This window comes from Chionomys nivalis, chromosome 13 (genome assembly GCF_950005125.1).
Source record: "Chionomys nivalis chromosome 13, mChiNiv1.1, whole genome shotgun sequence".
Taxonomy (NCBI): Eukaryota; Metazoa; Chordata; class Mammalia; order Rodentia; family Cricetidae; genus Chionomys; species Chionomys nivalis.
The window spans coordinates 21,796,801-21,824,356 of NC_080098.1; the positions used below are offsets into that span (position 1 = coordinate 21,796,801).

At 46.2% G+C, this 27,556-nt stretch overlaps 1 protein-coding gene across 2 annotated transcripts in view; it reads right to left on the reverse strand.

Moving 5' to 3' along the window:
* Nucleotides 1–228: 228 nt before the first annotated feature.
* Proser2 (proline and serine rich 2) overlaps nt 229–27,556 on the reverse strand; it is a 32,491-nt gene continuing 5,163 nt past the window's right edge. For both annotated transcript variants that reach the window (XM_057787536.1, XM_057787535.1), the window contains exons 2-4: nt 15,149–15,366; nt 4,968–5,223; nt 229–3,420 (exon numbers count right to left, since the gene is read on the reverse strand). In XM_057787536.1, the coding sequence (XP_057643519.1) occupies nt 2,393–3,420; nt 4,968–5,223; nt 15,149–15,286 (1,422 nt within the window). In that variant the 5' untranslated portion in view covers nt 15,287–15,366 and the 3' untranslated portion in view covers nt 229–2,392. The remainder of the gene's footprint in view (nt 3,421–4,967; nt 5,224–15,148; nt 15,367–27,556) is intronic.

Sequence of the window (27,556 nt, forward strand, 5' to 3'; positions counted from 1 at the left end):
TTATGGTCCTTGAACACTAGGAACTAGATATCATTTAAGAATGTCACATCACAGCTTGGTGATGGCAGCGCACGTCTTTAATCCCAGCACTAGGGAGGCAGAGACAGGCGGATCCCTGTGAATTCGAGGTCAGCCTGGTCTACAGAGCGAGTTTCAGGACAGGCTCCAAAGCTACAGAGAAACCCTGTCTTAAAAACAAACAAACAAAACAAAACGTCACACCCCACAACCACTGCAAGGAAACTAATGCTTTTCAGCAGAGGAGACACACAGCAGGGCCCTCACCATTCACAAAAATAGGGCTTTAATCATTAGGGCTTTGGACACAAGAAACAAAGTAACAGTCAATATAGTCATGGATTAAATAGAAAGGAAACATGAATAAATAGAAGAAAAAGATATAACCCTTTAAAAGGAAGTAATATCGTGCATAATGTAATACAGTTGTTTATAGGTAAGATAAAATTTTTTTTTCAAAAATGTCATTACAAGGATATATTAATCTACAGTCAAACTCAGTCTATTCGCAATAAAGTGATAGGAATATCCTCTATGAAGGATGTCTGTAACAGCTGTATTGAAACCGTCAATTATTAAACACTGTGCGTGGCATCTGACTTTGTCAAAGGGAAACCTCCGGGCTCCTGTCAAAGAAAATCCATCATAAGCAGGAGCAAAATTAAAGGTACTTTTAAAAGTTTAAAGCCCTTTCTTAAATAGGATTAAAAAATGTTTGTGAAGACTTCAGAAGAAGAAAGAGTTGGGCAAGTTGCTAGACCATGGTTCTGAAGAAATAAAACCTAATCATCATCTTATGGAACTTACAAGGCAAGCGGAGTACTGTGAAAATGGCCTTCAACAGCTCAGAGTCTCAGTGATGCTCAGCTGGAAAGGAAACAGGGCTCTGTCACAGTGCTGCTGAGGACCCGCGGGTGTGGCTCCCAGGCCAGTCTTTTCCCATCTATTCTTAGAGGTTCGAGACTCCAGTCTTAAATAGTTTTGATAATAACACTTGTGGCCACAACTCTGTAAAACAGACAAAGTCTGAGAGAAAACTCTTCATGCTGCATAACTGAGTTCAGTTTTCTCCTTCGAGTGAGTCCCAAGATGGTGTTCATGGAGCATAAGCAATCAGATCGTTTCCTTCCGGCTACTGCCTTGCAACACAAACTAGTGAGGTGACAAAGAAGATTTTAATTTTTCTTTAAATAAAAAAAAGTTCTTAAGTAAAAACAGGAACTATCTTGCTTATTTGAAAGCAGGAAATACTACTTTAATTGGGAACAGAACACACTGTTGAGGAAAAGGGACTTGGGGTTCATGTGTCCCTAGCCAACTTCCATAATAGGAAGACTTTGTAGTGCTCACCACAATGCTGAGGTGTCTGTGAGAGAAAAGGAAGTGCTCATATCCTGTAGTTAAATAACGGTGTCTTCGGAAGGAGATACTATGTCCTAAGAAATGTGCATACACAGACACACAATACTCATGTGTGTTAGCATAGGCACACATATTTATACATAACAGACTCATTCATACACACATCCCAGGGTCGCATGAGACTTGCTTTCTCATAAATACCACCTTTTCCAAACTTGACATCCTGTTTTGTTCTTACAGTTCAAAATTACAGTAAATCTTACTCTAAAGGGTTCTTTAAGAGTTTCAGTTAAGAAAATGGGGCAGGCCGGGCGGTGGTGGTGCACGCCTTTAATCCCAGAACTCGGGAGGCAGAGGCAGGCGGATCTCTGGGAGTTCAAGGCCAGCCTGGTCTACAAGGGCTAGTTCCAGGACGGGCACCAAAGCTACAGAGAAACCCTGTCTCGAAAAACCAAAAAGAAAAAAGAAAAAAGAAAATGGGGCAAACCAAATTATGCCAAGAAACAAATCCAGATTGGTAAAGTACCATCTTCTACTCTTCAAACACACACACACACACACAAACAGCTAGACTTCAAAGTGTATATTGACACTATACAATTTAACAAGCATTTCTTTTTAGTTTTCGAGGAGGGGGAATCCTGAGCATCAGAGAACTACACTGGCTTTCAAGTCCTGCGCGGGATTAAAGGTTCAGATCAGAGATGCTGGACCAAGTCAAGCCAAGGCCGTCCTGACATATGTAAGTCATAGGTCATCTGTAGCCATGGAAGCCCACGGGTCCTAAAGGTTATCCCATGACCCCAGGAAAAGAAGAGGACAGCTCCGGGGGTCTGGTCCTTGCCCCACTGGCCCCTGGCTCCACGCTGCACTGGACATAGGGGTTGGGGCGGAGGCATTTTCCCCGAACATGCCGCACTTTGTGCTACCCGGCTTCTGTGCTTAGAGAATAGAACACCCAGTGCAGGGATACAGGGTCTACCCAGCCACTGCGGCAGTCCCACTGTGGCCATCACAAGTTCTCCTTCAGCAGCCCGAGCTTGCGCAGGGCCTCACGTCGTGCTTCCTCTGTGGAGCCACGGCCTGAGAACTGCACTGTGATGCCCTGTGGTCGGAAGCCCACAGCCCGGGGGAGCGAGCCTGTGCGCTTGCGGGCATCCTGGGAGCCGTCCAGGCGCGGCTCGTACAGGCTGCGGCTGGCGTTCTGGCGCGCCAGCTTGCTCGCTACAGCGGGGTCTGGACGGAAGGTGATGGTCTTGCTGATGGGGACGAAGGCACTGGGCTCGCTGCGCAGAGCCTCATGCACGCTCTGGAAGCCATTGGCTAGTGCCGATGGCTGCTCGGTCTGCACGGCCCGGGACTGCTGCGCCCTGGTTGGGCCTCCTGCACGTGACCCCCCGGGCTCCCCGGCCATGCCCACCCTGCTCTGGGCGCGCCCTCCGTCCGCAGAGCCGCCCCTCTGCTCCTCAGCCTTCTGCCACCGCTCTTCTGATGACGTGTCACCCGCAGCGATGAAGGACATGCCATTGATATTAGCCAGGACCTGGGCCTTCCGCTCCTGCACGTTGACAGCCGCCTTGGAGATAGTCTTGTTGAAGTCCTTGCCCGCGCTGTTAGTCACACTTATGTTGCTGGGGAAGCGGTGGACCTTGGGCGCTGACTGGGCCGTGTGTCGGTGCCACACGCCGACCTGGTCCCCATTTCGAGAGGCTATTGAAGTCGGCGGCATTCTCCATTCCCCAGGCTTGCCCTCCTTTGAAGGGGACGTGGGGGACAGGGCTTCGTTTCCCGCCAACTTCTCAGAAATTTTCTGAGCAATCACCAAAGGAGTGGGCACGGAGCGGGACAGTTTGGGATGCTCTACTGGAGGAGAGGGGGATATCAGCTCCTTTCGGGGGGCAGAGGGCACAGAGACAGGCGGAGAGGGTGGCAGAGAAAACACCTCAGGATCCCTGGAGTCTGGTGGTGGCAGGGAATTCTCAGCGGCTTGTTTCCCACCTTCAGGAGCAGGAGTGCCCTGTTTTGTAACAGATGTGGCCCCTGAAAGAAAAGAGACCTCGTAAGGTTTCACCCTACTAAAAGTAGACTCGAGGCATTCCTGCCCACTGAACTTTAGAAAGCCACAGTGGGACACTACCAACCTCTACAAAGCCTAATCAAAACGCTGGTTCTGCTGCCTGCACTGCTGAGAAAAAAGGCAGTCAGTCCATATACCCCAGGGCCATACACTGAGACCCAACAGATTCCTGAAAGGGTGAAGATCTAGAGCCAGAAGCAGCCAGTTAGGAAGCAGTCTGGAAAGGCACGCTTCTGAGGGTCCCTCCCCCTGGCGGCATGTGACAGGAGGCAAGCAATGACCACCTCATAGGGGGCTTCAAAAAGCACTGAGTGGAGGATGTGGGGTGCCCGTCTTGAATCCCAGTACTCAGGAGATAGAGGAAGGTAGATCTCTATAGTTCAAGACCAGTCTGGTTTACACAGTTCCAGGACAACCAAGACTACATAAAGAAACCGCGTCTCAAAAAGCAAGCAAACAAAAGAAGCTATGAAAATAGCAGGGTAGAGAATTGCTGGGCACACGTGCTGAATTTTCCAAACCCATTTTCTCTGGTGTGATTACATGATCCAATCTTTTTAAAGGATCAGTTGGTTCAAGTTACTTTAGAAACTATACTTTAAGGCAGAAGTGTAAAAAAAAAAATGCAAAATTTAATGTCTCTTCTCTCAAGGGTTGGCTGCAAACCATGCTCTTTTGTGTGGGATGTCAATTCTGAGTAAGGCAGTTTGCTTTACAAGAAAACGCACATAGGCCAAGAATGGCGGCATATAGTGTAATCGCAGTGCTTGAGAGGCGGAAACAGGAGGACAGACAGCATTTGGTAAGATTCGGTCAGGCTAAGCTACACAGCAAGCTCCAGGCCAGCTGGAGATGCACAGAGAGACCCTGTCTCACAAAGAAAGACACCCTCCCCTGAAGCTTATGACAAACACCGGTGTTTACAGGCTGCAAAGCGCAAGTGTTTTCGCTGTTTCGTCTCTCGTCTAGTCCTGGGTACCTCCTTCATTTGCTGTTAATATCACTTCCGATTGGCAAATAAAGGCTCTAAGAAACCTTCCACACCATTTCCTCCCAGTTCTATCCCAGGATTCAACGGGCATAAGCACACCTCTTCATGGATTCCGCTCAGTGATGCAGAGCATACAAAGAGGGCACTGGCCTGCTCCTTGCTCTTTCTAGGACTACCTTACAGAGTCACATGTTAGAAATGGGACATAATCATGCAGGACAAACCAGGTGCCCCGCGACACATAAACACACACACACACACACAACACCACACAATCTATATGCTCATTTGGTCTCTCCTCTCTCTCCCTCTCTCTCCTTTCAGTTGGCTTTCCTCGTTCAGTCTTTTTGGAGTTCCCTTTGCTGGAGAGACCACCAAGAGGATAATTCGGCCTTCTAGAAGCTGAAAAGAGCTTCAAGAGCGTCTATCCTGACAAGCAGATGCAGACAGAGCAGAAGGTGCGGGTGTGCCTCGGGTGCACCGCCACACCAAGTCAAAGGCGTGGGAACCTGTGTGTACCTGTTACGTGAGCCACATCTGGAAGGCTCTCCACATCTGGAAGGCTCTCGGGGCCTGGTTGGACTAAATCGATGACATCTTCAGGTTCTGAGTGACTGGAAGGGCTCTCTTCCAGAGACTGTGGAGAGTGGCAATGAATGCCACTGTCACACAGGGCTGGCTCATCAAAGTCATATTCCAGGGAATCTAGAGTCTCTTCAAAGAACAGGATGACGTCCTTCTCCTCGTGTGTGAGGTGCTTCAGGCTCTCGTCATCCTGTAAGTAGATTTGGGATCCGTGAGAGATACACAGTGATTGTGAAAAAAGAGAGTCACAGGAAGTAGGAGTCAATACCTAGCCTAGGGCAGGCTTCTCTGTGTCCTGGAAGGCCCCTGCCTTTTGGGTCACCCCACTGACAAATGACCTGTAAGTCACTCACTATTTTGCCTGCGCAGAACAAGGATACTGTCAAGAGATGCAGAAAACCCAAGGCCTTTACCCCTATCATGAGTTCTAGCTGTGGTTATCATGGAGTCAGCACAGTAGAGGAAGTATTCTCCAGGGGCTCCACGACCAGGCACCCTGCTGTCTCCGTACCAACAAGGGAGACTTCTCATGTTCAAACACTGGACTGAACTCACCATTTATCTCCCCTTCCTCCAGAAATGCTGCTAAAACAATTAAGGGATCTTATTAATGATTATTAGGTTTATGGTGTGAGTGTTTGCCTGTAGATATGTCTATGCCCTGTGAGTGTGCCTGGTGCCCGTAGAGGCCAGAAGAGGGTGCTGGATTTTCTGGAACTACAGGTACTTGTGGGTGGTGCTGGGAATCTAACCCAGGTCCTCTGCAAGAACAACGCATGCTCTTAATTGTTAAGCCACCTCTCCAGCCTGGGACCTTATTAACTTCCTTAACTAGGCAGAAATCACAAAGACATAAATAACAGGAAAGGAGATGATGCCAACGAATGGAAGTCAGAAAGCAGAAGGGAGGAGGTGATGAGAGAGGAGCTAAGGCTGCAATTACATCAGCGCCGGGAAAGCCTACAGCCAACCTGTTGGGTACGTGTGACCCGGATTGAGCCCAGCCAGGAATGCGGTACAGAGACGGTGACGCCTGAAGGGCAGAGCCAGCTGCAAGTCTCGATGGGTCACCCCAGCAGAAAAGGAAGGGTTTATTCTGTTTGTTTGTTTTCAAGACAGGGTTTCTCTGTGTAACAGTCCTAGCTGTCCTGGAATTAGCTCTGTAGACCAGACTAGCCCCAAACTCACAGAGATCTGCCTGCCCTGCCTCCCGAGTGCTGGGGTTAAAGTGTGCACCACCACTATGCGGATGAAGGATTTATTCTTAAAGGAGTTTGTAGTCGAGGCAGTGAAGCCGAGTTGACGGGGAGGAATTGCACAGAAAATGGAGGAGTGGGTGAGTGGGTACTGATTTCCAGGCGGAGGCCAGTCAACATACCCACATCAGAATTTCAGCCCGGGCTGAAGAGACACTCAGTGGTAAAGGAAACACATTGCTCTTCCAGAGGACCCGCGTTTAGTTCCCAGCACCCATGCTGGGCAGCTCACAGCTGCCTGTAACTCCATCTCAGGAGACCTGATGCCCTCTTCTGGCTTCAGTGGGTACTGTACTTATGTGCAGCCCCTCATATTCACACAATTAAGAATTAAAAAATAATAAAAAAGAAAAGTGAATTCATATTTTTGAGACAGTCTTGAGAGCTAGAGGTACAAGCATAGTGACAATGGGAAGAAGAGAGGGGACGAATTTGTGAGTTATTTGAAAAGCAGAATTGAGCCGGGCGGCGGTGGCACATGCTTTTAAACTCAGGAGGCATAGACAGGCGGATCTCTGTGAGTTCGAGGCCAGCCTGGTTTACAAAGCAAGTTCTAGGACAGTCGGGGATTTTACACAGAGAAACCCTGTCTTGAAAAACCAAAAGAGAGGGGAAAAAAAGGCAGAATCTGTTCCTTATGTAACATTCTTTCTTTTGCACTGTGGTTGCTGAACACTCATGCTTTTCACCTCCATCAGATTTTACACTTCGGAATAACATTGTAGGGGCTGGAGGGATGGCTCAGCTGTTAAGAGCACTGGCTGATCTTCCAGAGGAACCAGGTTCAATTCTCAGCACCTACATGGCAACTCACACCTGTCTGTAACTCCAGTTCCAGGGCTTCTGACATCCTCACACAGACACACATAAGCAAAGTACCAAGGAACATAAAATAAAAATAAGTTATACACACACATATGTATGTGTGTGTGTATATATATACATATATATATAAAAGATTCACACTGGATATATCAAGGCTTGCAGGTTTTCTTGAATCCCACAAGGAGTTATTGAAACCAAAATATCAGGTGTCTCCTCACCATGTGTGCCTGTTTTGACTTTTGATGCCTAAAACATAAAGCCTCTAAGAAATTCAGCAATACTCTTTTCTTTGCAAAAACGTCTTTCTGTGTAGCTGAACTTGCTATGTAGACCAGGCTGGCCTCAAACTCACAAAGACCCTCTTGTCTCTGCCTCCCAAGTACTAGGATTAAAGGCATGTGCCACCAAGCCCAGCTCATTCATTGTTTCAACACAAGCACTGCAAGTCTAAAATCATTAGGGCTCTTGGCGTAACAAAGATTCCCTCTAGTTAAACTTCAGCCATTATGGATTTTGTCAGGGTGACGCGACAGAGATCACAACCATTACACAAGTGTTGGCCTCCAGTGCTGAAACATCAAGTCTGGAGAAATAATACATTCTCTCCCTTGTGGTGACTTTTATGCAGGGCACTTCAGAGGATGCATGGCTTTTAAAAGATTTTTGTTTTTGATTATGTGGATTGGAGGTATGTATGAACATGAGCGCCGTGCCCGCTGAAGCCAGAAGAGGACACTGGATCCCCTGGAGCTGAAGTTACAGGTGGTTGTGAGCTCCCTGATGTGGGTGCTGAGAACTTATATCCATCCAGTCCTCCCTGCACTTTGAACCCCGAGTTATTTCTCCAGCCCCATGCTTAACTCTTGGAGCCTATTTTGGTTAGGTATAATCATTCTCCTCGGTACGTCGCAGAACCGAAACTGCACTAGCCTGGCCGAGGGTCTAGCTCAATGACAGGAAGCTTGCCCACGATTCTCAAGGCCCTGCATTCTAGCCTCAATACTAGAAAATAAACATAGCATAAAATTATGTGAACATTTTCAAAAACAAGACCCTAAAACGGACCTTCAGCTTAAGACACATCCCAATATCCTACAAGAAGACAATGTAAGAATGGACTAGAAGGGGGCTAGAGAGACAGCTCAGCGGTTGCGGGCACTTGTTTTTGCAGAGGTCCTGGGTGTTTATTCCCAGCACCCACATGGTGGCTCACAGCCACTTGTGGTTCCAGTTCCATGGGATCTGATTCCTCCTTCTGACCTCCACAAGCACCAGACACAGCGGTGGTGTGCATACGCACACAGGCAATCACTCCTATACGTTAAAGAACAATGGGCCATGTTTAATCCAGCCCGGAAGCAAGCAGTCCTACCATGAGAAATCTGGAAACCAGGCTCAGGAAGGTGCGTCCCACATGCCTGGTCGTGTCTGTACACTATGAAAGGCTTGGCATGACTTTCCAAGGGTCTCACCATGACTTCACCCAGGGGCCTAAGCCTACTAGAACTCAGCTCTCTGCTTGCCTTCTGTTTCTCCCTTTCTAATCCTATCCTAGCAAGTATCGACAGATCTTGCAGAGATGCCTGCGTGAGCCTTGTGCAATTTACCAGGGGGTTCTTCAGTTCTCTCAATGTTCTCTTTCCCTCAGTACACGATGGAGATACAAATCAGCTCCTGCCAGTCTGCTCAGAAACAAGACCCCCAGGCCACTCCGAACCTAGCATCCTCAGTCCAAGGGCTTTCTCCCTAGTGTGGGGCTAGGTGAATGGCATGCTTTCTTTGCCATCAGCCTGGCCTGGAGTCCTGGATTGTGATAAGGTCAAACATGCTATGGACCCAATGTCTAAGACTTGAAGCTTTCTCCCAGTGAACCTGGCAGAGGAAAGAAAGCAAGGCTAGGCAGCGGAGCAAGGTACACCAGGGCCAGGAGAAGGGCACTTGGTACCGGGTCAAGATGGTTCTGGGGAGATGCTGAACACTGCCCGGATAGGGTTGTAAAAGGAAGACATTCTTGGTCCTGAGGGAGAGGCTGAGCAGTAAGAGGCATGGCAGAGTCAGAAAAGGAAGTTCTAGCCAGGGGCACAGGAAAACTGAATAGGCACAGGATTTCTTTAGGGGAGATAAAATGTTCTAGAACTGACTATGTTGATCTTGTACACACAGAGAACCCATTTACTTTAACTGACATGCAAAACATAAAAATTGTGTATATTTATGGGATCCATGTAATAACAAACCAGGCCAGACAGACCTCTTTCTGTAAACACTTTTCACTACGCTGAAAACCTTCAAACCTTTTCTTCTAGGTTTTACAAATGAGTGCACAGGGCTGCTGTCAGGGGTCAGCTGTGCAATAGCACACCAGACCTTGTTTCTAGTTGACTGTAACTTAGTAGCCATGATCAGTCAGTCTCCCCCGTCAATCTCCCCAGCCTCTGGTGACCGCCATCCTGCCTACAACCTTTTTTTCAAAGACTTTCTTTCCTTTTACTTTATGTATTCAGTGCCTTGCCTGCAAGTATATCTGTCTGTGCACCACATGCATGACTGGTGCTCACGGAGGCCAGAAGGTGTCCGATCCCTTGGGATTGCAGTTACAGATGCTTGTAAGCTGCCACATGGTATCTGGGAACCGAACTTGGATCCTCTGCAGGATCCTAGTATTCCTAACTGCTAAGCCAGCTCTCTGGCCCCGAGATCAAGTCTTTAAGATTCCATATGTGAGCAAGACCATGTCACACTGGGTTTTACAAGACTAGCTTGCAGTCAGTTCCACCCGCGTTGTTGCAGATGACAGCACCATATCTATTTTTCAGCAGAATAGCATCCCATTGTGCACAGGAAACACATTTTCTTTATCCATGGATTGAATGGCAGGCACTCGGGTGTGGAAATTTTTCATGCTGCAAATGAACGAGCAGTTAGTCTCCATCTACACTTGGATTGTTTCCATGTCTTTCTCTCTCTGTGTGTGTGTGTGTGTGTGTGTGTGTGTGTGTGTTTGGAGACAGACTCTCATTATGGACGCCAGTCTGAATTCGCTATGTTACCCAGGTTGGCCTCAAACTCATGATCTCGCCTCTGCCTCAAGGCCTGGGATCAGAAGCATGTAACACCATGCCTGGCTCCTGCATTTCATAGTAACTGTCAATACTGTCACCATTGCCGTGGAAACACAGACTGTTCTTTGACATACTGGACTGCTGGGTCATAGAGCACATCTAGTCTTCATTTTCTGAGCAAACTCCATCTGGTTTTTTATTACAGCAATGCAACCCCCCACACACTAACAGTGTGCTAGGTCCCCTTTTCTCTACACCAACACAAGCATCTGATGTTTTCAGGGTTTCTGATACCAACCATTCTTACTGGGGCGAGGTGCTATCTCACCGTGGTTTTGATTTCCATTTCCCTGAGGCTTAATTACGTTGAACCTGTTGTATGTCTTAAGAAACATCAATTTATGGTTATTGCTGATTTTTTCAATTGGATTTTTTGTTGTTGTTGAGCTTTTGATTCCTTATGTATTGTTACTACTAACCCCTTCACAGATGAATAATTAGTAAATATTTTCCTGATACTGTAGGTTTTTCCTTCACTCTGTTGTTTATGTTGAGTTGGTTTTTGTAACTAATGAGAAATTGGGTTCACGCCAATCTTTGGCAGGCGGACATCTGACTTCCCAGTACCACCGACTAGAATGCCTGTACTTTCTTCAGTGTGTGTGTTGGTAGCATGCTTGCTGAAAGTCAGCTGGTGTGTGTGGAGTTTACTTCTGGGCTCTCTATTATGTTCCTCTGGTCTGTGTGTCTGGATTTACATTAATACTCTGCAGATTTGTGCATGTGCATTTGTACGGAGCTAACAATTAAACCCAAGGCCTTGTGCATTTGAGGGAAGTCATGTGCCACTGAGCTATACCCCTAGCTCCTAGCAGGCTGCTTGATCATAACTCTGTAGTGTACTTTAAAAATAATGTTTATGGGTATTTTTGCCTGTGTGTATATCTGTGCACCACCTGCACACAGTGCCCATGGATGGCAGAAGAGGGCCTTTGATCTGGAACTAGAGTTACAGGTGGTTGTGAGCTACCATGTAGGTGTAGAAACCAAGCCTGGATCCTCTACAAGAGCAGCCAGTGCTCCTAAGCACTGAGTCGCCTGTCCAGTCACTCTGCACTGTGGTATACTATAAAAAAGCATCTGTCATTCTTAGCCCAGCACGCCAACTTAAAGGTAAGATTTACAAGTCTCTGGGGGAAAACTCTGCTTCAAGACGCGTGAAGCAATCTCTCCCCTACTGTGTATGTTATGGTTTCTGAAAAAAATCATTTAGGAACTAATTTTTCAAATCAGAAAACCCCAAGTGCTAAGTATACTGGGTAATTGGAATGTGCACTGAGCAAGCTTCCCACAAAGACCAGAGCCTTCGGCCAGTGGTGGCAACACACACCTTTTACTCCGAGCACTCAGGAGGCAGAGGCAGCCTGGCCTACAAAGTGAGTTCTAGGACAGTTAGAGCTGTTACACAGAGAAACGCTGTCTCAAAAAACCAACCAACCAACCAACCAAACAAACAAACAAACAGAAGAACAACAACAAAGCCTTCCCAACGATCACATTCACTCCGGTAATAATGCAGAAAAGAGCTCTCTAGTCTAACTCAAACGGAGGGAGCATCCCGACAGACGGCACATGCCAGTGGGAAGTGTCACAGTAAAACACAACACTCAGTATAATTAATATAGACTTTTTTTTGTCACTCTGCTGCCCTGGAACTCACTATGTAGATCAGGCGGGATTCACCTGACTCTTCTGAGTGCTGCGACTAAAGGCATGCACTATACCTGTCCCCTAATTACACAAATTTTTTAAAAGGTAGATGATAAACTTGCCTTTGGCGTGTGTGTGTATGTGCACTCGCGCATGTGATTAAGCAAATGCCATGGTCGGATATGGACGTCAGTCCTCTCCTCTCATTTACTGCTGCTGCACACACCAGGCTAACTGGTCGTTGACCTTATATCTCCCTGTCTCTGCCTTGCATCACACAGCAGGGACAGGGAGAATGCAGATGCGCATGACCGCACTTGGCCTACGTGGGTTCTAGGGATCTGACCTCAGCTCGACACTTGCACAGCAAGCTCTTTACCCACTCAGTCAGCTCCCAGCCTAGGACAGACTTTAAAGGAACGACAGTAAGATAAATCCAGTAGGACAGATCTATCTGTGTTAGGACAGATTAGAAATAGGAGTGTTTGGGGTGGGAGGGCAGGGCAAGGATACTAGAGAAAGGAAAAAACCCAAACCTTTGGTTGAACTAAAGACCTGAGAAGACTTAAATAGACACTGTAAAATAGCCTTAAAAGCTACTTGCTTTTACTCCTATAATTAAGTCAGGCTTTTCTTTTTCCTTTTGTTTTTCAAGAAAAACAGTTTGTTGAATTACAACCTGAAGAATGCACCCAGGAACCAGAAAGACCAAAGCAAAGAAAGTAGTTATAGTAAAAACGAGGATGACCCGAGCCCAGTGTGAGGGCGCAGCCTGGGATCCCAGCACTCAGGCTGAAGCGGGAGGATCATCGCAAGTTTGAGTCCAGTTTGGGCTATATGGAGCTATTTCCATGCCAGCCTGGGCTGCGTAGCAAGACTCATTCACAAGTAAGCAAGTAGCAGGCAGGCGGGCAGGCAGACAGGTAGGCAGGCGGGCAGACAGGCAACTGGGCAGTTGGGCAGACAGGTAGACAGGCAGGCGGGCAGGAAGAGGTGACTAAACAAATATTGTGAAAGGAGACCTGAACCAGGATTCTTCACTACTCATCCCCCAGGCAGGCAAGCAATGATATTCTGTCTTGGTGGCATCTGATTTAATGATCACCTATTCTTTTTTTTCTTTTCTCCAAGGTTTATTTTTATTTTATATGTATGGATGTTTTATCAACATGTATACAGTCACACCATATGCCTAGTACCTAGGAGGTGAGTAGAAGCTATCAGATCCCCTAGAACTGGAGTTACCGATAGCTCTAAGCAGTCATGTGGGTGCTGGGTCCTGAACCCAGGTCCTCCGGAAGAGCTGCCAGTGCTTGTGATTGCAGAGCCATCTCTCTAGCCAGATCACATGTTCTCAAAGACACCAAAGGCCTGCCTGCCATTTGAGCAATGCTTTACTGATTTAATAATGTAAGCTGATGCCAAAATGGAATAAAGGCAGAGAGAAGACTCGCAGCCTAAAGTGCTGTGCTGTCTCTGGCAACCTGGGCAGAGTCCCCGTAAGTACACATGGGACTTTCCTACCGCAGAACAAGGGCTTATATTATGTGTATCTCTAACTAGACACTGTTGTAATTTTTTCTTTTGCTGTGGCTAACTTCAACCTGTTCTCCTGAAGTTAAGAAAGAGACACAAATAAACAGAATGAGGTCTATGTACAGCTTGGGTTAAGAACTGGAGGAGAATGGCTTCAAAGGCTTACAGCTGGGCTCGGCGGCTTTAAACTTCTTTAAACTGGCAGCAGAGCCCTTGATCTCTCATCTGTCTGATGTCTGGAGCGCCTTATAGGCTGTGCCACGCCGCCCTAGCTCTATCCACGCCTCAATGCAATCCTGAATAAAACCCCGCTTTATTCAGTTCTTGTACACAGCAGACTATTTACTAATGGATTAGACAGAAGCTCTTTGGCTACGTCCTCAAATAGTTTCTGGCCTGGTACGGGGAAGAAGCCAGCTGTGGGTCACTTGCCGACCAGTCTGCATAGCTCTCTTCCCTCTTGAAATCACAGAGCAAATGGTTTATCGAAATCCTGGGACACTGTGTGTACTTGTGCCTAGCCCCACGCGAGAAGAGCGGTGCCCACGGCTCAACAGTCCTATATCCTCACTCTGTGACTAAGAGGCGTGCATGTGGGCGGCCCAAGTGCTGGCAACGCCGTCTAATCATAGATGCTCTGTTACTCCAGAGAGTTTGGGTGGGGGCGGGATTCACGAGAGTTCACTGGGTACTAATCTTAAAACCTTGCAAATTTTGGAAGAATTTGGATCACTGTTTTTGCCCAAATCATAGATAAAAATGATTAGGGAGCATTGTGGGGTGCCCCCAATCCTCAAAGAGTGGGCACAGATTAGGGTTTAATTCCTTAGGAATTAATCCTGTGAAGACCTCTCTCTTCTTTCCAACAACTCAAAATTCCATTATTTTCTAGAGGATGTTCCAATGTGCCCTTGAGTTGATTGGGCTTCAGGAACAGAATAAGAATGCCAAGGCTACACAGCGAAACCCTGTCTCTGCGTGGGTGGGGGTGGGGCACGGAGGGAGGATAAGAACTCAAGACCAGGCCAGGCGGTGGTGGCGCACGCCTTTAATCCCAGCACTCGGGAGGCAGAGGCAGGCAGATCTTTGTGAGTTCGAGACCAGCCTGGTCTACAAGAGCTAGTTCCAGGACAGGCTCCAAAGCTACAGAAAAACCCTGTCTCAAAAAAGAACTCAAGACTGTGAATGTGGTTCTGCTTGTTGTCTTATGAATGGCAGAACAACTGTGCCACCTGAGTCAGGAGGTTAGGAACAGGCAGTCTGCCATCCCAAGAGCGAGCGAGCGGGAGCACTAGAAAGGGAGGATTTGTGGAAAAACAAACAAACAAACAAACAAACAAAATATATCCTTCAAAAGACCTAAAGTTCTCGGGTTGGTTAGTGCCGTGTAAGGGTCTGGATCGGAAAGACCAGGCTTTGTAAAGGCCTTGGAATCTGTCTGAAAGTGAGCTATCTTTTTCTGTGGGGTGGCTTCCCTGCCCACGGCCCGTGTGGTCAGTAACTTCAGGCATGGTCATTTCCGGAGCTAAACTGCCCTGAGTGGCCACAGATTTACTCCACAGCCACATGCAAAATTTAATATGATTAAAAAGAAAATGCCAGTTTACAGGGAAGTGTTCCGAGATATCCATTGGGACTTTGTGAGCTATTCCTCAAAGGGGTGGAGCGCTGGGGCCAAATTAACCAACCAAAGCATCTGAAAGGTTTAAAGAACGCTACCACTCACCAAAGTGAAGCTTCTGGACCGAGAGCTGCTGCTCCGGCTCTCCAAACTGCCCCCTCTGCTCAAGTCACTGAGCCTGCAGCTTGGCGACATGTCAGAGTCCATCTCCAAAGACTCCGGTTTCTGCTGGTTTCCAGGCATCCCCACAGAAAGCTGTCACTGGCTGGTTCACAGGAGACCGGGTAGGAGCCAGGGTCCCATTCTGAGGAAGGGGAGGTCTTCTAGGAAATCAAACACACAGCAGTAGTTAGTGACCAGAAAAGTGCCCGGCTGCTCCAAAGTGGAAGGGCAGCCCCTCGCTCACAGATTGGAAGAATTAACACTGTGAAAATAGCTATCTTACCAAAAGAAATCTACAGATTTAATACAATCTCATCAAAATTCCAACTCTTTTCTTTTTACAGAAATAGAAAGAATAATATTAAATTGCATCTGAAAACATAAAATACCTTAGATTAGCAAACAAAGGTATGCTGGGCCCAGGGAGATGGTTTGGTTGGGTAAGAGGGCCTGCAGGACAAGCAGTAGGACCCGGGTTTGGAATCCTCTAGTGCCACGGTGTGTGTGTGTGTGTGTGTGTGTGTGTGTGTGTGTGTGTGTAGGGGGGCAGGGTGATCACTGGGGCTTGGTGGCCCAGGTTGAGTTAGAATCTGACAGAGTAGGGTACCCGGTGTCTTCTGACCTCCACACATGCAAATATAACCCATCCCCACAATTAATAATGCCAGAGGTATCACCATACCCGATTCCAAATTATACTGTAGAGTCAACAAAACTGACATGATATGGATACAAAAACAGATATGTAGATCAATGGGATGGAATGTAAGATCCAAACATAAACTCATTGGTTTTTGACAAAGATGCCAAAAATATATACTGGAGGAAAGACACCCTCTTTAACAAATGGTGCTGGGAAAACTAGATATCCACACACAGAAGAATGAAACGAGATCATTTTCTCTCGCCCCGCATGCAAAATAACCCCAAGTGGATCAGAGATCTTAATGTGAGACTAAAGCTTTGGAACTGAAAGGAAAACACTTTAAGATTCAGGAATAGGTAAAAACGTCCGAACAGGACTCTAGTTGATAGCTGACTTATGGGATCTTACGAAACCATAAACCTTCTGCTCAGGAAAGGAAACAGATAGTCGGGTGCAGAAAGTCTGCAGAATTCGAGAAGACCAAAGCTGCACATCCAACAGAAGATTAATATCTAGAAAAATAACTCCAAAACTTAATAAGCTGAACAGAGAGTCGCATGCTTTTAACCCCAGCACTCCAGAGGCAAAGGCAGGCAGATCTCTGAGAGTCTGAGGTCAGCCTGGTCTACATAGTAAGTTCTAGGTCAGTCAAGTCTACAGAGTGAGACCTTGTCTAAAAAGACCAAACCATCAGACCAAAACCAACCAACCAACAAACCAACCAACCAACCAAAAAATCTATCCAAAACTCTAAATGAAACTATTCACCCAATCAAAAAATGAGCTATGTAACTTTACAGAGATCTCCCAAGAAGAAATTGAAATGGCCAATAAATATTTTCTGACATGTTCAACACCCTGAGCCATCAAGGAAATGGAGATTAAAACTATATTGAGATTCTATCTCAGCCAAGTCGGAATAGCAGTCATCCAAGAAACAGATGACAGCAAACTCTGGCAGGGATGCAGAGAAAGAGAGGGCCCTTTATCCGTGTAGGTGGGAGTGTAAACTCACTAAGGGAATCAGTCCAGAGGGTTCCCAAGAGACTGAAAACAGAACCTCCGTATGACCCAGCTGGACCGCTTCCAGACAAACACCAAAGGATTTACAGCCTACCGCAGAGAAACTTGCGCACTGCTGGTAGTCGCTGCTGATCCAGTCACATGGCTAGGAAACAGAACCAGCCTATATGTCCACCTACACGTGAAGGATAAAGAAAATACGGTTCACATACACGGGACATAAGAACATACAGATATTTCTGACATGGGTTTTACGATGCAGCCCTGGTTGGTCTGGAGCTTGCTATGTGGACTAGGATGGTCTTGAACTCACAGAGATCCATCTACACGTAGATGTAGACTGCCTCCTGAGTGCTGGGATCAAGGCACGTGCCACCATGCCTGACTAGTTTTTATGAAGGAATAGAAGCATCACAAATGACACCATTGCTGAGAACTTGGTAAGACAACTCTGGCGTGGCCCTCTTCACAGAGGGGCTGTACTCTTAGGCTCTTGTACATTCTACCTCAGACTTTCCCGGCATTTCTGCCTCGGCCACCACAACAGGTTTCTTCTCCAGGTCATTGCACTTTAGAGTCTGGAGGCGGTGGCAATGGCTACAATGCTGGGAAGCATGGTTGATAGCTCCAAGACCAAAGGGTGTCTGAGGCCCGATGATACTGCAATTTCCATAGAAGGTGAAAGTCATTTAAGTTGACCCTATCAAGGAGGTCATCGCTAGTACTTCCAGGAAGAAAATCATCCATGCTTAAGAGCATTTATTGCTCTTCCACAGAAACTAGGTTTGGTTCCTGGGACCTCTATCAGGTGTCTCACAACTGGCTTAATCCAGTTCCAATGGATATAGTGACCTCTGGTCTCTGTTGGGCACTTGCACACACACAGTGCACATAAACACAGGCACAGATATATACACAGATAAATAAAATAAATCTTTTAAAAATGTCCCTTCTATACACATAAACACACACACACACACACACACACACCACACTTCTTTTTTAAGTGCCAAACCTGGCATAGTGGCATACATCTTTAATTGTAGCACTTGGGAGGCAGAATCAGGTGGATCTCTGAGTTCAAGTTCAGCTTGGTCTACAGATTGAGTTCTAGGACAGCCAAGGCTACACAGAGAAACCCTGTCATGAAATGTTCGCAACCCAAACAAACAAACAAACAAACAAACAAACAAAAAATGAAAAAAATGTACCCTGTAAGTTAAGTTAGTTCATCTTCTGAACTTCTTAGTAGAAAACCCAGTCCAGCACCCTAAACACCAAATGAGTTCAATAAAATATTTTAGAAGGCCAAAGATACCAATAGAAATATGCTTCCACATCACAATCCCTGACTTCAACTCTACTACAGAGCTACAGTACTGAAAAAAGCCTGGTATTGGCATAGAAACAGACAGGAGGACCAATGGAACCGAATAGAAGACCCAGATATTAATCCACATACCTTTTAACACCTAATATTTTTTAAATATTTATTTATTATGTATACAATAGTCTGTCTGTGTGTATGCTTGCAGGCCAGAAGAGGACACCAGACCTCATTACAGATGGTTGTGAGCCACCATGTGGTTGCTGGGAATTGAACTCAGGACCTTTGGAAGAGCAGGCAATGCTCTTAACCACTGAGCCATCTCTCCAGCCCCAACACCTGATTTTTGACAAGCAAAAAATATTAAATGGAAAAAAGAAAGCATATTTAAAAAATGGTGCTGGCATAATTGGATATCAACACGTAGAAGAGTGAAAATAGACCCATATTTATCACCATGCACAAAACAAGTCCAATGGATCAAAGACTTCAACATAAAGCCAGCCACACTGAAACTCATAGAAGAGAAAGTGAAAAGTACACTTGAACTCATTGGCACAGTAGACCACTATCTAAATATAACCCCAGCAGCACAGACACTGAGAGAAACAATTAATAAATGGGACCTCCTGAAACTGAAAAGCTTCTGTAAAGCAAAGGACACGTCAACAAGACAAAATGACAGTCTACAGAATGGGAAAAGATCTTCACTAACCCCAAATCAGACAGAGGTCTGACCTCCAAAATATACAAAGAACTCAAGAAACTGGTCATAAAAAGAACAAATAATCCAATGAAAAAAATGGAGTACAGACCTAAACAGAGAACTCTCAACAGAGGAATCTAAAATGGCTGAAAGACACTTAAGAAAATGTTCAACATCCTTAGCCATCAGAGAAATGCATATCAAAAGATTTCATCTTACACCTGTAAGAATGGCCAAGATCAAAAACACTGATGTCAACTTATGCTGGAGAGGTTGTGGGATAAAGGGAACACTCCTGCACTGCTGGTGGGAGTGCAAGCTGGTACAGCCCCTTTGGATGTCAGTGTGGCAATTTCTCAGAAAATCAGAAAGCAACCTTCCTCAAGACCCAGCAATACCAATTTTGGGTATATATACAAAAGATATTCAATTGTGCCACAAGAACATGTGCTCAACTATGTTCATAGCAGCTTTGTTTGTCATAGTCAGAACCTGGAAACAACCTCAATGCCCCTCGACCAAAAGAATGGATAAGGAAAATGTGGTACATTTACACATGGAGTACTACACAGCAGAAAAAATAATGACTTCTTGAATTTGCAGCAAAAAGATGGAGCTAGAAAACATCATTGTGAGTGAGGTAACCCTGACCCAGAAAGACAGTTATCACATGTACTCACTCATAAGTGGTTTTTAAACATAAAGCAAAGAAAACCAACCCACAAATCACAATCCCAGAGAACCTAGACAACAATGAGACCCCTAAGAGAAACATACATGGATCTAATCTACATGGGAAATAGAAAAAGACAAGATCTCCTGAGTAAATTGGTAGCATTGGGACCTTGGGAGAGGGTTGAAGTGGAGGGGAAAGGCAGGGAGGGTAGCAGAGAAAAATGTAGAGATCAATAAAAATCAATTAAAAAAAGAGAAAGAAATACGCCTCCAGTTGACAGACACAGCCATTTGCGGAGAAAGGCCAATCAATATTGGCACCTGCCAGGGGATTCTCTCAGTCTGGAGAGTGTAGCAAACCTCTCTAGAAGAACAGATTTAAAGAGAGATTCCCTCCCCCAATTCTCTTCATGTCTCAGTGATTAGCCCATGCCAATTCAAGAGTAAGGTGTGGAAACCAAAAGACTCTGAACACACATGCCTTTTAGAATATACCATTTCTCCAAATAGTGTGAAAGCAATTCAAAGGGTTAAAGTCTAAAGCTGAATATGCTGGCTTATCCAATGTGTGTGTGTGTGTGTGTGTGCTGGATGGATGCTTCCACAAGATGGAAGCCAGCCTAAACTATAGAACAAGACCCTGCCTCAAAACAAAAACAACAAAACTAGATGTGCTGGCCCATGCCTGTTGTCCTGCCAGTTGGAAGGCAGAGAGAATCAGAAGTTTAAGGCCATAGGTACATAGTGAATTCAAGGTCAGCCCAGACTGTATGAGGACCTATGCCAAAAAACCTCGCCAAGTGCTAGGCATGGTGGTGCATGCCTTTAATCCCAACACTCAGGAGGTAAAGGCAGCGGACCTCTGTGAGGTCGAGACCAGCCTGGTCTATAGAGCGAGTTCTAGGACAACCAAAACAAAACAAAATCAGGAAAAAAACTAACCAAACCACCACCATAACAAAAGTAAAATGTTTTGGAAATCGTTTAATAACATGTGACCTTAAATAGTAATACGATTATATAAATATCTAAATGACTAATAGCATATAAGTCAAGCTTTCCAATATATAAGGTGAAACTCTATTTAGTCTCAAGCATGCATCTAGTAAAAACACATGCTGCAGACCTACCAAGAGGGCCAGGGCAAGCAGCAATGCCAGGCAAAGGTAGATGCCTGTGCTACAACTCTGCTCCTGGTCCCAGGATGGGCTGGAGTCAGGCGAAGTGAGCCAGCCCAGGCAGTGAAGGCAGGCTAATTCTTGCATCCTTCCTGTGGGTCCCACCCACTGACTCAGCTCAAACTGGGTCCTGACTTGAGTGAATCACAGCTCCAAGGGGAGGGAAGGGGATGGAGCGCACCAGCCTTCCCCAGGAGTCAGCAAGGTGAGGGCGGGATAGGAAGTGCTGATTCACGCACACAACCCTGTGAAGGTTCTGGAGCTGTGCCGTCTGGGCAGTGAGGGTAGCGCATGAGCTTCATGGTGTGACTGGAGGGTAGTGACTTACCGTGCTGTTACAGCAGACATCTTTTGCTTATGCTGCTATAATTTTAAAAGCTAAGGAATGTAACTAAGATTTCTGTGTGCTCTTCTCTCAAAAGTGTATGAGGAAGCTAAGCAGGCTCTTCCACAAGGCCAAGGTGGCAGAAGAGAGGGCAAAGCCTTGGCTCTATATTCGTCACAGCTACAAGACATTAATAGTTGATTTCTAAAAGAATTGAGGAATCAAGGCTCCCTAGGAACTGAACATACAGAATTTCATGGGAAGTCCACTGTGAAGAGAAGATTTTCTGAAGGGCTGAGCAAAGAGGTAACTCCACCTACTCTGAAATGGGACATACTGCAACAGGGACTCGAGCTGGAGCAGACAGGATGGACAGTACTGACCACGGGTCTGTGAGGGTCATCACTACTTTGAAATATCTACTGTCCTTGTCCATTCTAGGGTCTCTCTGGGCTTATGACGTACGCACTGCAATGAGGCCAGGGTCAACAAGAGGCGTGAAGAAACCAACTGTTCTCAGGCAGACAAAGCTTCAGTAAAAACTCAAAGCCTCTGCTTCAAGATCAGAAATGCAATCGTGTCTCGTATTTTTATATTTCCTGTGGTTATTTCCCATTATTTAATAGAAGCACCCCCACCCCCCAGTTCACCCTTGGAGCCAAGAGATCAAGGCCAAGGCCATTCATCATCTTATTGAGTCTGTATCTGCCCAGCACAGTTTATTTCAGGTTTATTTCACGAGAACAGCAGCCAACAGAGGAGGGTAGTCCAACAATAGCGATTCAGCCAAAGGAGGGGGGTAGTCCAACAATAGCAATTCAGCCAAAGGAGGGGGGTAGTCTAACAATAGTGATTGAGCTAAGACTCTAAGGAAGCAAGTGAGCCCCCTACAGTGAGTTTGCTGGAGCCAGAAGAAAAGGGCATCTCATTTTCTTCCTAAGGGGACATTTTAGAAAGACCTAGCATAGCCTAGAGGGTATGCCTACAACCTTCCTTCTAGGTCTCCCCTCCACCATCCTTACAGACAGTAGGCAAACAACCCAAGTCAATGTGTCACCCTGTTCACCTGAAACCTGCAGAGTCTGTGGAATCCCAAAGCTGACCTATGCCACTCTAAGGCCCATTGACAGGCACAAAGCTTTGAAGATATTCTTGGTTTCTCTCTCTCTGGTGGTTTGAAAGAAAATGGTTCTATAGGGAGTGGCACTATTAGGAGGTGTGGCTTTGTTGGAGTAGGTGGTCTTGTTGGAGGAAGTGTGTCACTGTGGGGGTGGGCTTTGAGGTCTCCTATGCTCAAGCTATGCCCAGTGTGGCATAGCTTCTGCTGCCTTTGGATCAAGGTGTAGAACTTTCAGCTCCTTCTCTAGCACCATGTCTGCTTGCACACTGACATGAAGATAATGGACTACACCTCTGAACCTGGAAGTTAGCCCCAGTTAAATGTTTTCCTTCAGAAGAGTTGCCACGGTCATGGTGTCTCTTCACAGCAATAGAAACCCTAACTAAGACATCCTCTCCTCCTCACCCATGGCCAGCCAGCCCTGCAGATTCTCCCTACTTACAACAGTAACATGCCCACTTTCCTCCTAGCCCCCGCCCTGGTACAGAGCCACTGCAGCCCGTGCTGACGTGCTGCTGCCAACCTGCCGTGCCCATCTTGAAGTTCGCCTGTCCCGTTCTTCTTTGTCCTTTCCTAGTATGATCACACTGGATCCAAGTGGACTCCTTGGCTGTCTCCACTCTCCTACAGCAATCCACGGCACCCCCTTCCCTACAGACTCCAAAGTCAAACAGACTACAGAGGACTCCAACAGGGGAAAGGTCTGATCTAGTCAGTGTTCACGGCATACCAGGATACAGCAACTTCATAACACTCATTCCGTCAACCAGGCATGGTGGCGCCCCCAGAGCCTCAGTCCTCAGGAGGCTGAGACGGGGGTAGGAGAATGTGAAGTTATCCTGAGCAACATACCCAGATTCTGTCCCCAAACAACAAACATTCCTTTAATTTCATAAAGATGTGTGAAAACTCCTGACAGAATGGTATGCACTCCCCAACACTGACATTAAGAAACACTCTCTTTGGACAGCAAAGATAACTGTATCATGTGTCAGCAAAGATAACTAGAAGAATTCATGTGTGTAGCCACTAAGAACTGAGTTCTGGGGTTGGAGTGATGGCTGCTCTTCCAGAACACGTGAGTTCAGTTCCCAGGCCCCACGTTTGAACAGCTCACAAGCACTTGTAACTCTAGCTCCTGAGAAGCTGAGGTCCTTTTCTGACCTCAGAGGGCGCGTACACACACACACACACACACACACGGCATATACAGAAGCAGATAAATACATATACATAAGTCTAAAATATCTTTAAAACTTAGTTCTAAATAACTCTTGGAAACAGTACTGGAAATTAGAAAGCATTCTAACGAAACGGTAAGAGGAATGTGAACAGTGGAACCCAGGATGCAGGCGATGTTAATGGCATCAGAAAAGCATGCAGAAACAGAGTCAAGTTCATTCCAGATGAAGCTGAAAAAGAAACAAACAAACAGAGTGGATGGACAGAAAAGCGAGAAAGCAGAGAAACTGGATTAAAATAAACATCTTCAGAATAGAGCAGGACCCTCGTGGAACCCAGGTCCTGCTCTTTGATCCTCTCCTTCTTCCCTATTCACGGGGATTTTGAGAGCATGTCTCCCAAAAGCCAAGACGAAAACCAACCTAGCCAAGAAATGATCTTTAATTCAGCCCTGAAAAATCCCAGTAGGCTGACATAATAACCAAGTGACTTCTAAGATGATAGGTTTTTCCCCTGACCTTCAAGAACATTAAAAACCGCAAGAGTCCCACAGTAGGACCCGTTTAGAACGGCCACAGCTGATTACCATGAGTGGGCTTTTCATATGGCTAAAGTGGGTGCAATAAAGACCAGCAAACACAAAGCAGCCCTTGTGGGCTTTTGGACCAGCGGCTCTTGACAACATTTGTTCCTATGAACAGGCACCAGAGTGGCTTCTGTGTGACAGGCATTTTGCTGTTTTCCAGCTTTCAGAGTCCCCGTCTGACTGTGTGTGTGTGTGTGTGTGTACAGATAATGCTAACCAGAGTAGTTTGAAGGATGCGTACCATTTTTGCAAATCAATTCTTCATAGAAAACTGAGTTCCAACACCCTCTGTCATTATTGAAAAACTGAAGAATTAAAAAGATCCTCAGACTATTTTCTTTTTTCACTGAAAATCATTTATAAATCACTTCCATAAGATCAGCTTCACTTCAGTCATCACAGCACACGGGTTATCTCTGGGCACAGTTCTCAGTTCACTTAAGTGTGTCTGACTTTGCACACAGAGCCAGGGTTGGTGTCCGCTAGTCCCTCCACACACCCAAACTGCCCACTCAGAAACCCAGAACGGACTTAACCGAGAGTTAAAAGTGGCTGTGTTGGTCCTGGGACTCATTCTTTTCTAAGAATTCCTACTTTCAGAAACTTTCTAGAATGCAAACCAAATACTCAGTGCCACAGTCCCTAGCAACCTGCCAAGCAGACAGCCCTTCGAAGGCTCCAGACTGCTCTCAGGAGCGCAGGCCCACCAAGCCTCACATTCTCCTGCTGTACATGGCCAAGGAACCCATCTGTAGGCACATAGGTTCAGAGCAGTCCTCTAGATCTGGCCTGTCCCCACCTCTTCTACCTAAAGTTCCGCAACATGAACCCTTTTTGCCCAGATTCCTATACATCCAATCCCCACAGCCTCCTTAGCTCTTTTCCCAGCCTTCTAAACCCAGCTCAGAACTGCAAACCTATACCACCATGCCCAGCTAAAAAACATATTTTAAAACTCAAAAACCATCTTATTTTCTTTGGGGTAGGGGTGGGCTGAAATCCTAAATTAGATTTATTTTCTGGCAGAGTCTTATACACAGCTCAGGAACAAAACTTACTCCTCAGGGTTTTTTGTTTTGTTTTTAGCAGTTCGAGGGTTCAAACCGAGGGCCCCAGAGCCTTGTTCAGGGAAGGCTCTACCACCACTGACCTTCATCTCCAGGCCAGAAAACAGACTTTTTGGGTTTGGCGTTTGTAATCTCAAAATTCAGAGACTGAGCAAGAAAATAAGAGTTCAAGGCCAGGATGTACCACTAAAGACATGTTGTTTGTTTACAATGCTGTCGACTGGACCCCAGGGTAGGGCAGACACAGACAGACAGAAATAGACACTCCCCGCAGCGCTGGGGCCTGAACTCCATCTCTCACATGCACGTTAGGTAATCACTCTGCTGCTACATCCTCAGTGTTTTTAAAAATGTTTTATGTTGAGACAGGGAAAGCAGATATCCATGGTAAGCCTTGCCTACATATTGAGTTCGAGGACAGCCAGAGCTACATCAAGGAACCTGTCTCAAAACAAACCTCCCAAGACAACCAAAAAACACAAAATGCCTACTTTCTTTCTAGATCTGGAGGCAAGGCTTTTAAAAACAGAAGGAAATCCCAGGGTTTTTTTTGAGAAACCACGGTGTGTGCTTCATTCACCAGATACTACTGAGCACCCACTATGTGCTCCCTGGGGAGATAAATGCAGGCCCTCTAACTCAGAGGCAGTAATTGTACCTCTGGGTTCTACAAAGCCTTTTGTTCCCGAGAAGCTTAAACTTCTCACCAGAAGCTTTCTCCGGTGGGGTTTGTTTGCTGGGTATTCATAACACCTGGTCAGACTGGAAGTGGCGATCTGCTTTACACTGCTTTACATGTCTTATCTCAAACGAGCAGATCTGAATCAAACCAGAGTAAAGCTCAGACAAGACCTCCTGCTGGGTCCAGCTCTTTTTTTTTTTTTTTTTTTTTTTTTGCATTGCTGGGAGTGGAACTCAGGGCTCTGCATGTTTGATTGCAATACTCTCAGCCCTAGCATAGAATTTTTTTTTTTTTTTGGTTGTTTTTCGAGACAGGGTTTCTCTGTGGTTTTGGAGCCTGTCCTGGAACTAGCTCTTGTAGACCAGGCTGGTCTCGAACTCACAGAGATCCGCCTGCCTCTGCCTCCCGAGTGCTGGGATTAAAGGCGTGTGCCACCACCGCCCGGCTCCTAGCATAGAATTTTTAATTGGATCTTCACCAAACTTCTTCGCTGGCTTTTGTGTGTGTGTGGGGGGGGTAGGGGTGGGGAGCACTCTACCTGGGGATGCCTACACAGGCTCCTCCTCCCTAGATTCTGCTTGTGTTCAAGGAACTCGGCAACAAATTCGTCCAGCAGCACCCACTTTATACGCTGGCCTGTGAGGAGAGTTCACAGCCCTGCTTTAAGCAAGAGGCGCTTAGCTCTTTGTTGAGAAAGACCATCAGTGTTTGTGGAATACACTGACTCCAACCAACAGTCACACTGTTGCTATTTCCACCCTTCAAGGGCTGCCTATCAGTCTCTCTAGGAAAACCAGATCACCTTCAAGTAGTTCAAGAGCAGAGTTTGATAATTATTCAAATAACGAAAGGGTCAGTTGGCTGGTGCGCAGTCAGGCTTGTAACCCGATCAACCATCTTGGAAAATGAACACACAACTCACATCCCACAGAGGAGACTAGCTAAGCAATGCAGATGTAAATATACACTGCAGGCTTTTTGCTGTTTTATTTTTCTGCAGAACGAGGGATTGGGCATGCCAGGTAAGTTCTCTGCCACGGAGCTACAGTCTGAGACCTTGCCCAGTGTCTACCACCACACCTCATGCTGAATGTGGTTTAATTATTTGTTGATGTCAACAGTTTTCCCACAGAAAGTATCTCTAAAACCAGAATAGAAGTCAATGGTGAGGAAAGAGGGGCATACTGACCTCATGAACAGTTTAAAGACTTCTGACTTACATCCCAAATGCTGAGGGCCTCAAGGGAGTTTCTCATCCATTTCCGCGTGTATTTGGGGGACAACTTACCCTGTCACAGGAGTTAGCAAGTTCAGGGCTGCTGTGGCTTAGCAAGTTCCCAGAGCTGCTTTCTAGCTGTCTACCTTTTCTGCACAGTGCTTTTAAAAACGTTTGCACCAAGAATTCTCTGGGCATTCTTCAGGTGCCTTCTCCTGCTGGTGGCATTCCATCTTTACATCTTCATAGTCTAACCGCCTTCCTCATTCCTGAGCATTCTGTGTAAAGGTCCCCTCCGCAGCAAGTCAGCACCTATGACAACCACACTCCCGAGCCTTGAGGCTGGTGCCCAAGGCAAAAGCTGGGCTCTGTGCTAGGCGACCAAAGCACAGCCCTTCCGCTTTAGCCTCATTTCCACTCTCTCCTCCACCCCCAAAGACTAGTGGGTATCTTTGTTATTAGTTCATACTGATAACAGTATGTATCTTATTTTCTTTAATCTCAAGTTTCTGGAACAATTTCCGATGTGCTGAATATGAAAGAGGAGATTTTTTTTTTCTTTTTCTCTTGAGACAGTCTCTTATGGGCCAGGTTGGTCTTGACCTCACTAGGTAGCCA